A 12847-nucleotide genomic window follows, 5' to 3' on the forward strand; every position below is an offset into this window, starting at 1 on the left:
AATTCCTCTTCATCCTTTGGACCTCTTGCCCACAGAAGAACGGTGGCCAAAGGGAGACTCTCAGTCATAAGGCTCCCCCTTGCTGAGCTTCGAGAGCAGTTCCTAATAAAGCAGGTAATTTTATGCAAGCTAAAAACTCAAACTAGAGACAATTTTCTTTCCTCAAGTAGAATAGAAAAACTTAGCAGAGTTATTCCTAGAAAAGCAAAAGTTTCCTCATAAAGAATATCCATAACTGCATCAAGAGGAAATTACATTGTTTTCAGGTATTTCCAAGTCCACAGTCATCTATTCACCAGTTACAATAACATTAATAATATTTTGTAGGAACATGGTGCCCTTCTTATAAGCATTAGCTTTTATTTCATACTTTTTTTTCCAAAATTCCTGGGATGTGTGAAAAGCAGACGTCCAGATTTTGAGATTATAATGGGTGAAAAGGAGAGGAGTTAAGTAATTCTTCTAAAGTCTCAAGGTTACATGTTGGGATGATATTTGTAACCAGTGTATATTTTCTTACTTTCAGGAGCCCCCCTTTCTCCATCTTGATATGTTACTTTCTGGGGCCTTTCTGCACAGTGAGACCAAAGCTAAACTCTATGAATAAACCAATTTGAAACTCAGATATTTTATTTTTGCTCTTCCTCTTCTAATATGTAAGAATCTTTACTGCTGGACTATTGGAGTATCACCACCAATAAAGGACAAAACAGTTATAACCAATAAATGAGCCAAAGCAAAAGAATATTGCTTTCTGTAACCAACATGATTAGATAACACTACCACAGCAAAATAGAAAGAAAGCCCCATATCCAAAGAATTACAATGCTATTCTTTTGGACTGAGAGTATGCCTGATTTTACAAATTACACTTTTCTTTGGACTGCTTTCATTTCTAGACACTATTTCAACCGTGAGCTCAAGCCAAAATGGTTTGATGGTTCAACTTCACACAGAGAGAAAGATTCAAAGAGGGGATAAAATCAGAAAGATTCCACACCAAATGGTCATGAGCGGCCCAAGTTGATGCCAACACTAACCAAAGTGACAAGCAAGTGAAATGATGTCTTAAACGTAACTTAAAGCATGGGCCTACCTGAATCATATGCAAAGTCTCTGGGTTCCTGTTTAATCATCAGAGGAGGAGGGAAGCTTTGGCTGGCCGCACCACCAACCATGGTGTTGTGTTCATACACTGGGTCGTGGTATTCCTGCTTAAAGCCTTGAGGGGGGAAGGGGATGTTTGGCTCAGACATCTGCCGTTGGTACATAGGACGTCCTTCCCTTGGCATTGTTGGCAAAGGAGGAAAAGAATTACAGGGTTCAGAAAGCTGGCGGCGAAATCTGGGAAATAAGAGAGCACGTTTTAAATAAAAGGGTAACAAGGAATACTCCTTACAATATTGGTACAAGTTTTAACTGTTTTGTTAATGAGCATGATACCAATTGACCCGAAGTGTAAATCTTTTGGAAGGAGAAGATTTCTCCTTCCTGGGTCAGTAGCACCGTGTTTTTTATATCATAATATGACTTGTGTTCCTTGATAATTAGTCCCCTGCAGTACCATTTTGGAACACTACAGTAAGTGAAAGTGCTTTGAGCAGTGTACTATTGAGGAAACACACACCCTAACCGCTAAAATGCCCAATTCTTAACAAGTTGGATCATTTACCAAATTTCCATATTAAGAGAGTCTCAAATGATTATATATAAGGAAAAAACAAACCAGGAAAAACACAAAGAATCTGATTCCAAACTGCATCCCCTGTCTCTTAATTATGTTAACAAACCAATCAACAAACATACCAAAAATCAACCAGGTTTTTACTAACCCATTTTTGGTTTTCCATCCCTTACCATCAGTTACTGAGGAAGCAAGAGAGGAATAGCCCTGTTTTCAAATGGGCAGGACTCTTAAATCTTCACCAGTGTTCTAAGAAACACTGTATTCTGGTGGGAAGTTAAAAGGGGAAATAATACAGCGACTAAAATCTAAGCTGGTTGTTTAAAAGACCACCCTTGTCAAACAGCAGCACGGCACACATGAGCATCCAATGGCTTCAAAGAAAATATCCGATTGATAAAAGTAAGCATACATAATACAGCAGACCTCCAAAGATGGAAACAAGACGTATTTGCTGCAAAGATTCGGGACACGTTGTGCTGTTAGGTCATGAGGAAGTTTCTGAGGACTCAGAACAAGCTGACAGTGAACCCCTAGGTTCCTTCCTTCTTGGTTTGCTGTGTAATGATGGGCTAATCATATCATCATTCAATTCCGTCTTTCTCAAACATAAGATCACTGACCCACCACAAAGATGTGGATTAATTAAAGATTTAAACCTGCTCTAAAATGCCCCAAGAGTGCTTACAAATAACCTACCATACACTTCAATGCGCAAATATAAACCCATGAACTGCCCCACACACACACACACACACTAAAAGCATTCCTGAGACTTTAATTTGGAAAGTTAACATTTAATTTGGGTCAGGTGAAATGAAAATAAGGTAAAAGTGAAAGAATGGCAATGCGCTCGCTTTAGCATGTCTACAAATGCTCCTTCTTCACGGTCCTGTGGTTTAACTCTAAGTTTCCTGCCTGCCATAGAAGGCACTGAAATTCCACCTACACCTGCAGAAAATAAACTTAGAAACTCAGATATTGCAAAACAGGCTGACTGGCACTGCATTCATTTCCCTTCTCTTGCTTATTTCATTAGCCAAAAAAAGCAACAGAAATTATCATTAAGAACTGTCAAGGAGTGAATCAGAAAATTGTAACTTGACGTTAAAATAAGAAACCAGTTCACTTGTGAAGCCTTAAAAGGAAGTTAATAACACTTATACTAAAAGCTTTGTAAAGAATCAAGCCATTTGTTTCTACGATTCAACCCGATTCGAGCGTGTACTTGCTGAGGACTACATATATACCAAACACACAAGTGTCTCACACCATTGTTATGAGGCACTGGACAAGGTAAAGGTACAGTGACTCAAGTAGCTGCTGGAAGAGAGTTAATGGGTAAAGAGAGCATGCTGACGGTTCTTGGATACAGCAAAACAGCGTATAAGTGGCGGGAAACACAGAGAAAGAGAGACAGGGCTCCGGCACAGTGGGTTCAGGAACAAGTGCCAAAGGGCTGGCCCTCGGAACAGAATGAGCCTGAGGAAAGGAAGCAGGGTGCAGCCCAGTTGGCCAGAGAGCGTTCCCAGAGTGAAGTGGGGTGCCCGGCCTGGAGGGGGCTATTTGGAGAAAGGATCTGTTTCCAGAGCAAATCTGCCATTTATAACCAAGGGACTGTCATTTGTTGGCTAGAACCCTCCAAGAAATCCTCCTCAGAAACATACGGCTCCAGAGATTTTCCTGGGATTGGCCAGCTGGTGCTGTCCTCAAAACTCAGTGGGGGGGCAGTGGGAAAAGACCCCGAGCTTCCCTCTTATAGTTCCGGGCCGGCTGTTCTCAGTCTCAGATATTTGACTTCAAGTAGAGAAACTAAAATGGATTTGGCTAAACCATTCCGAGTTAGGTCACCTAAACACAGGCATCCTGCTTGTTTAGCAGTCACCTTCCCTAAGAAATAACTACTCCGCACAAACAGCCAACGACACGATCTCTGATGCTGGCACTCATTCAAAGTGTGAGAGCCTCGAGTGTCGAGAACTCTGGGAAGTCAACAGAAGTGGACAAAATAAAACTTGCTTTTCTTGTTTGTACTCTTTCTCCCTTTCAGTCCTGCACAATGTGCATCTGTTCAATGGCCCACCCTGCAATAAGATTTCTTTCATCTGTATTTACCAAACTGTTTACACAGATGCACATACCATTACGCTCTGACAAGGTCTCGAGTCTACGGAGTGAGAAGGGAAAGATCATAGGAAGCATTTCATAACTAGAGCACAAGAGGGCTTAGTGATGGAAACAAAGGTAGAAAAGATGTGGCTTCGTCTCACACTATAAAGAATGCTTTCATCTTATCCATCATCCCAAAAAAGACTGAACTGAATTTGAGATTGAGTCACATTAAATAACCTATAAAAAGCTGAACTGAGTGAGTATTCCCTTATCCTCTGAAAGTTGCCAGTGACACATCTTCTGGTTTCCTCTGCTGATCTAGAGGATTCCTTCAGCTGAGTTATTTTTGTAACGGTGTGTCACAGCCAGTTTGCACTGGCTTATTGTTAAATTTTCAGAAATACTGTGAGCCGATTGTTAAACACAGGATACTTAAGCATTAAATGATGTAAATTTATAACTTTTTAAAAAATCCTATTAAAAACAAAGGCAAGAAGTATTCAAAATGCATCTCTTGCTAATTGTTTCACTCTGTCTTGCTACTAATTATGTCCTGGAGGTTATGTCTATTTTATCTTTAGGGTAGAGATACTATGTGAAGGTCTGCTTCTACACGATTCTGACTCTGTGTTTAGGGCTGTCACAATGATGGCTTACAGTTGGAACATTTATATCACAGATTCATCAAATGCTACAGATGGGGCCTTCTGGTTTTTCTCCCATTAGGCCTGTTGTTAAACATTTCCCTGCACACCATCGGCTCTCTATAATTACAAGGTAGAAAGGAAACGATGGATGCTATATAGTATCAACCTGTGTTTTAAGCTCTATTATTAAAAGTACAAAGGTACTCCTGTATTTTATTTGAATGTGCATGTATCTCTAGGAATTCAGAATGTCCACCATGGCATCCTCCCTAGCTCCACACTCGGGTTCTTGTCTTCTTTCTAAGAAAGAATAATTCAGTCTCTATCTCTTTACTTTGTATTCTCAGGGTCCAGGGTCAGGCACCTACTGGCATTAAATATTCATCACTTGCAAAGGATGGAAAATAGTTTTAATCAAATAAGTTCTATTCTGCAAAACTATGTACAGCTAAACCATTCAATCTAAGGTAAAGAACCTAATTCCATAAGCCACCTACTAAAATTAGTCTCCTAACTTTATAGAACAAGTACACACATATGCTCATAAAAATGGGATGATCTGATTTAAAGTTTAAGTGAGGCAATTTAATTCAGGCAAAGCGAAAGGGAAATGTTCAAATGTCAGTATATAGATTAATTCTCCACTTTAGCAACCAATTTAAATGTTTATAAAAGGAATGTTTATAAATGACCTTCTCCACAAATTATTTCTAACTATAGACAGAGCAAGCTCTTTCTAAAAATATTTTGCAAAGATGTGCAAAATTAATATGCTCACCTTAAATCTACCATAGGTCTTAGGAATTGGTGATAGAAATTGCCTCCAAGATGCTCAAAACATTAAACAATATATATACAATATTTGCAGTTTTACCTGTGGTCCATGGGGTAGCTGCTATCTTGTATGGTCTGCGATGGAGGGAGGTGAGCTGGGAAGGTGCGGTCAGGTTTTGGAGTGTGAGTGGAGTTTGGAGACGCATGATGTAGTGGGGACACTGGGGTGCTGGATGGAGTTGGGGGGTTGGAGGGCCTCATTCCCACTTGTGGCTTCTGATCATAGGCACTACCCAAGGAGCAAAAGAAAAGAGAACATTGGTTTCCTTGGAGTGATTAAACACTTTTCCTTCCAACCCAAGAAAAGAAGAAATATATATATTATATATATGTAATATGTATTTATATGGATATAAATGTATATATATTTATTTACATATTACATATGTAATATGTAATATGTAAATATATATATATAATATATATATTAGGCTCAATATATATATGTTAGGCTCAAGTCATAAGGAAGTGAGAATTTAACATGTGTTAATTTTTGTCATCCTAAAACACATAATCTTCAGAATCACCACACACTTAAAGAGAAAATAGGATAATTAATATATAACTTAGTATCAGCATAAATATAAAATGTGTATTTTAATACTTACACAAATAACTTAGCATATAGAAAAGCACTATGAGAGCAGTGGAATTAATGCTTGAGCAAGTTGAATAGATCTTTCCTAAATCGTGGCATGTTTCTGATATTGTCATTGTTCCATATTTACATAAGATTTTAGAACAAGAAACTAACTTCAATTTCGTAAGATGGAGACCATTCCTGGCTTGCCTTTATTTTGGGTATAATTTTAAGAAGACAATGCCTTTGCCTTATTTTCATTTTTCTTATATATAAAATAAATGATACCTGACATTTACTTCCTCACATGGGATAATAAAGAGTAATGAGGCAAATTAAAATATCTCTGATATGGGGCACCTGTGTGGCTCAGTTGGTTGAGCATCCAACTCTTGACTTCTGCTCAAATCACAATCTAGCGTTCCTGAGTTCGAGGCCCACATCCCTACTTGGGATTCTGTCTCCCTCTCTCTGCCCCTCCCCTATTGCACATGCGCATGCTCGCTCTCTCTCTCTCTCTCTTTCAAAATAAACAAAAATAAACTTTACTTAAATTTCTGAATAAGGAAGACAGTTTGAGGCTAAAATAATATTTTTCTTTCAAAATAGTGATCATCAATACATAGTTTTTCCTTTTTTAAAAAGAAACATTCTTTTTGGATTAACTTATGTAATAGTTTATTCAGTTGATACATCTGTACACAGAATTATAGCCAAGCACAAAAACACTTCATAAAAGCGTAGGAGGGTGTGCTGTATAAGCCCACTGGTGGTTTTAAAGCAAAGTCAACAGTACTCGTATTATGTTTGTTTCTACCTATACCCTTTACCAATATTTCTGAACGAGAAACGACTTCTTTTACAAACTAGTTTGCCTGTCCCATTCCCATGTAAAGAAAAAACTGACACACCCTCTGCCCTAGGACGCTTCTTTTTCCCCCCACCAAATACTGTATTGAATTACATTGTTCATATGGAAATGGAGGTACTAGAATTTAATCTATAAATCACTGTGGAAATTATTGGTCCCCAAGAGAAACCCAAAAATATTCATGTGATTCATTTACTATTAATTTATGAAAGTCAGATATGTCATACAAAGCAGTAATTATTTCATAGCCACACCTGAGATCAACGCTGAAATGGAACAACAATTCTATATCTACCTGGTCCATTAACTTAAAATTCTTCATTACGCTAAGTAATTATTCTGTGAAAATGCAGCACTCTTAAAGAGAAAATGCAAAAATTAAAAAACACTATAAATAAAACTCAGATCGATCAATATTATTTTAACTGAACTCGGTAAGCTTTAATGCCTTCTACGAGATTTTTTTTAATAAAAGTTTTGCAGTTTCAAGTGAGCTGGCTCATAATTTCAGGCTCTGGGGATCCTCCTAGAAAAACAGACATAAGAGACAAGTTTGCAAGAACAAACAGCAAGAGAATATCCCAACATTGGTCAGCTGCCATCAGACTGCACAAATCTGAGTTTCTTGAATTTTATATATCTTGGATATAACATTACATGTTGCGACTATATGAGAATAGAGAAGGCTCCTTTGGATCATATGTATTTTGAACCTGAATCTATGTAACTTCTATAACTACAAATATTTGTAATCCTTTTTTGTAAGTTTCCAAATGAACTCCTTTTAAGAAGTAAGTATCTACTGTAATTGGGAATAATGATACTCAACAGACAGTGCCAACTTTTCCTTATGCAATTAGAGGCCAATATGAAAAGTAACAGAATGCAATTTACTGTGAAGGGTTTTTAATGAACATATATGTTATGAAATCTTCCAACAAATGAACAAAGTAATTTTACTGCTCCACCCTTTACTATCATCAAAAAGAACAACTGGCTTTTTAATAGATAATAGCCTGTGCTGAGCCTTATAAAATTCTAACTTTATTGCAATTCTCCATGAACATATCTTATAGATCATCTGCAAAGCCTGTCAGTAACTAATGTACTGCTCACACCTGCCAAATGTTTCCTTTTTTTTTCCTACAGACTCTATCTAAAGTGCATAATGCATTCATTCTAATGAGAACTTTCAATAGCTGTTCACACCAAGTAAGACCCTTTTTTCAAACCCAGGATGCATCGCTACAGCAGAAAAACAACTAACGATGTGGATGAAAATTATTGCTTTAAAATGATTCTCCAAGTGTGTGATCAGATGGTATACAGTTCTTCAGAGTTCTGCTAAACACATTACCTAATTAGCTTTGTTACATGCTGAAGATAGAACTCATAAAATATAATCTGAGACTTTATATTTTTCTGGACTTTTTGTTTTAGTAAGAACCACCACCCTCTCTATATATATAAATACACCTGATTGCTTTACCTGACATTATACAGGCACTTTTCTCCATAGCTGAATTTAAAGGGCTGTTCTTGACTGCAGGCAGAACCGAGTTCTGAACATGGACTGTGGGGTTCTTTCTTGATTTTCAGTGGTAGGCCATGAAAAGCCACTAGAAAACAAAACAAAAATACCCACAAAAATGAAGCACAGTTAGAAATTAAGTACAGTAATCTGTTCTACTTCTCTTGGTTGAAATGGCCTTAACATTTCATATTAACTTACATAACAAAGAAAAATCACATTTAATGAATTTCATGGATGAAAAGATTATAGAGAATCTCTGTATACTCTTTTTCTGCTTTTACTGTATAACAGAATGCATGCTTGAACTCTCTTTCATTACTTCAAGTGAATCAATTATAATTTACTTAACTGATATTAACAACACTAGAAGCTCAGTTTTCAGAAAGTTTTAAAAACATTGCCAACAAACTTCTAGTGATTAAAGAAGAAAAAACACAACTGGTTATCCAAGAATTAAGTGAAGACAGGAACATAATTTTAAGCATTACTGAAAGGAAAATATCTCAAACCCATCAATAATAATGGTTTAATGGAATGATAACTAGAGTAGAAAAAAGAAAATCCAAGTGCAGGTCCCATGGTAACTGATGATAGTTTGGGCAAAATTTCACCACCTTTGAGGCCAATGTTCATTTATAAAATAAAGGTAAAAGTACCTGCCTATCTGCTTACCAGAGTAGGAAGATAAAATGGGAAAAATATCTGAAAATTATTTTTCACATGCAATCTACCATAAAATAATTCTTCTATATCTAATGATATTGTCTCCTTTTTTGCATGACTTAATGGTTATACTTATATTTATCAATGCTTAATGTATTACAAGGATCCTATAAAATATGAACTCTAGAGGAAATATGTTGTGTGGGAAGAATCATAGCTTTAAAGCCAATAAACAAGTAACACTATATGTATTTTTATTCTTGTATATGAAATTGAAAATTGGAGATCCTATTAGAATAATTAAAGTGTTAGTAATAAATGAAAAATTAGTAAAAAGATACAAGGATTTTATTTTCATATACAATATGCACAAATATGACTAATTAAGGATAAACACAAGAAAACACACATTCTAGAGATTTATTCTAACTCATATGAGAATTCGAATTAAAACCCAATATACTGGGATGGTACAGTCAGGGAAGCATCCACTCTTGAATTTGTCTCAGGTCCTAATCTCACAGTCATGAAATCAAGCCCTATTTCAAACCCTGTGTCAGGCTCCATGCTACACGGGGAACTTGCTTGGGATTTTCTGTTTCCCTCTCTCTCTGCGCCGCGCCGCACTGTGCACCACCACCCTCAGCTCATGCATGTGCATGCATACTCTCTCTAGCTCACAAAATAAATAAAGAAACATTACAAATTATTAAGTCTGTTTCTATGAAGACATGATATGACAAGAGAAACTTCATGGTTTATGATGCCATTCAATCTTGATTGTAACATTACAGCATTATAAATGTGCACTTGTTTGAATGTCACATATAATTTAACAATAATTTGATACCAAGAACTATCAAGCTATGGGCAAATATATGCTGTTTGTTTGGATATGTACATAATTTTCACAGAAATCTTCAGTGGTGGCTCAAGAACCACCTGAAACATTGTGGAATATACATTTGCCAAAGAAATAAATAACTTCACCTAAATTAGCTGTCTAAGAAAAACTTAACAAATAGTAACAAAATAATTTCACTGGGAGGTCTATTTCAAAGTTTTTTCTTGATGTACTGTGAGTTTAATATGCCTATTCAATGTAGAGAGTAGAGGAATAGAAACAAAGGAGAAATTACGTGCATTTTCAAATGTCAAGAGTACTCATGTTCATTAACTTTATGAAGTCAGAGGGTTATAATTTATTAACCATTCAGATAGAAGACATTTAAGAACATGAGGATTTGTTAGGATTCTAATTTGAAAAGAACATCTATAAAAAGGCAACTAACTTGGAGACAAATAAGTCATCTGAAAATGGACTAGGTATTAGATATTTAAGAAATTATCATTAATTTTATTGGATGTGCTAATGCAATGGCAGATAAACACAAAAAATTTAATGTGAGAGATTCATAAAGTATTTGCAGAAAATAGTATGTCTGGGATTTTCTTTAAAATAGTCTAGAAAAAATGATGTATGAGGAATGAATCAAATTAGAAAAATGTTGATAAATGTTAAAAGCTGCAGGATGGGTAGATGGGAGTTCATTACATTATTCTCTTTACTTTTAACAAAGTCCTAAATTTGCACAAAAACTTTTTTAAACACGAAAAAAATCTAAAAATTTAAAGTAACACTGTATAAGAAAATTCTTTGCCTGTGTTTGTGTCTATGTGCTACTTCTCAGAATGACAAATATTGTATGATGCAACCATTAACCATACATTTGTTGCATTCTTAACAAACAGGTTTCAACGATTTATTACTACTTTGAACATATACAGTAAAATATGTATCGCCAAGTTTAGTACTTGGGATTGTGTATTGGGTTTACATTCTCCTAAGAAAAAAGGAGTAGTAACACATCAGGAACTCTATTTGTCATTCAGAGTAGTACCAAATATTCATACCTGAGAAATCAGATATAATTCATATGAATAAAAATACGTGAGGCCTCGAGAATAAATATGTAGTATGATGCACAATTCAATGTATTTATCAAAATATCAGATATATCAGAGACTATTCAATACTAGTATATTTTAAAAATCTTTGGGACTTTGAGGGAGGATAAGGTTAATGAACAGGACACTGAAAGCATCAACCATAAAAGAAAATAACCTACAAAATTTTCTTCACTGAAATTAAGAACTTCTCTTCATCAAAACATTATTAAAAGATTTCAAAGTAAGCTACAGATTCCAAGAAGATGTTTTCAATAGAAAGATCTGACAAAAAGCTCATAATAAGATTCGTTACAAGGAAGACCAAACAAATGACCCAATTAAAAATGGGCAAAAGCCTTGAACAGACAGTCCAAAAAAGAAGACATCCAAATGGTAAAACAAACAAATGAACAACAAAACGCATATAAAAAAGGTATTCAACATCTTTACTTATGAGCAAAATAACAAATGAAACCACATGAAATTATCATACACACACTAGAATGGCTAAGCTGCAAAAGACTGACATTACCAAGTTTTTTAAAGTTTATTTATTTATTTTGAGAGAGAGAGACAGAGAGACACAGAGAGAGAGAGCGTGAGCAGGGAAGGGACAGAGAGACAGGGAGACAGAGGATCCCAAGCAGGCTCCATGCTCTCAGTGCAGAGCCCAACCAGATCATGACCTAAGCCAAAAGCAAGAGCCAGATGCTGTGCCCGGACATTATCAAGTTTTGAAGAAGACCTAGAGCAACAGGAACTTTTATATAAGCTCCTGACAGTACCAATTGATATAAACACTTTGGCAAATGTTTTGGCAGTATCCCCTAATGCTTCAACATAAATTTACCCCAGGACCCAGTAATTTCACTCTTAGGTGTATACCCAAGAGAAGGCACTGCATATGTTCACCAACTGATATGTGTAAAAATGTTCATGGCAGCTTTATTCAAGATAGCAAACTTTGGAAAAACTCAAATGTTCAGTAGCAGGAAAATGGATAAATAATTCATGGGATATTCATACAATGAAATACTATGCAGGAACAACAAAGAATAAATAACCGACACATACAGAAATATAGATGGTCTCCTAGATGTGAAGGTGTATAAAAGAAGTCAAGCACAAAAGAGTATGTAGCATAGGAATTTCAAGAATAGACCTAATTAACTGATAGTGAAAGAATTCCCTTCTATTGGTGGATAGAAATGTTAATTACCAATAAAGGGCACTAGTAACCTGCCACAGTGCTGGGAATATTTTATATGTTGCACGGATTGGTACTTATAAGAATATATACATATGTAAAATTCACCAAACTGTGCAGTTAAAATTTTACATCATAATGAATGCATATCTCAATTAAAAGGTTAAAAAATATGAGAGGTATCAAGCAACGCTACACAACTTAAAATACTTGAATATGTCTGGCCTCCTGCTCCAGCAGAGATATCTGAGAATGTGATCTTGGAAGTGTGATTTTGTTTTTAACTCCACAGGATAAATCATTCCAAATGAGTCAGGGGAGGAATGACAAGTCTGGGCTACCAACAAGAATGGCTGCTAGCATAACAGTAGTGTCCTATCAAAGAGTCTATTGATATCAACTTAGAAAAAAAAGTAGGATCCATCTTAATGGATATACTATCTGGAGCCCTATTGCTTTCAGACTGGTTCCATGAGCTTCCTAAATTGACTTTATTATTTTTTTTTAATGTTTATTTATTTATTTATTTATTTATTTATTTATTTATTTGAGAGAGAGAGACAGAGTGTGAGTCAGGGGGGCCAGAGAGAGAAGGAGACACAGAATCTGAAACAGGATGCAGGCTCTGAGTTGTCAGCATAGAGCCCGACATGGGGCTTGAACTCATGAACGGTGAGATCATGACCTGAGCCGAAGTCAAATGCTTAACCACCTGGACCACCCACGTGACCCCTTCCTAAATTGACTTTAGATGAAAGGATGTAA

At 36.0% G+C, this 12847-nt stretch overlaps 1 protein-coding gene across 4 annotated transcripts in view; it reads right to left on the reverse strand.

The window, feature by feature from the left end:
• The window catches only part of ETV1 (ETS variant transcription factor 1), a 91496-nt gene that overhangs the window by 33862 nt on the left and 44787 nt on the right, over positions 1–12847 (reverse strand). For all 4 annotated transcript variants that reach the window (XM_047849921.1, XM_047849922.1, XM_047849920.1 and 1 more), the window contains 3 exons: positions 8218–8347; positions 5318–5506; positions 1097–1344 (listed from right to left, as the gene is read on the reverse strand). In XM_047849921.1, the coding sequence (XP_047705877.1) occupies positions 1097–1344; positions 5318–5506; positions 8218–8347 (567 nt within the window). The remainder of the gene's footprint in view (positions 1–1096; positions 1345–5317; positions 5507–8217; positions 8348–12847) is intronic.

This window comes from Prionailurus viverrinus, chromosome A2 (genome assembly GCF_022837055.1).
Source record: "Prionailurus viverrinus isolate Anna chromosome A2, UM_Priviv_1.0, whole genome shotgun sequence".
Classification (NCBI taxonomy): Eukaryota; Metazoa; Chordata; class Mammalia; order Carnivora; family Felidae; genus Prionailurus; species Prionailurus viverrinus.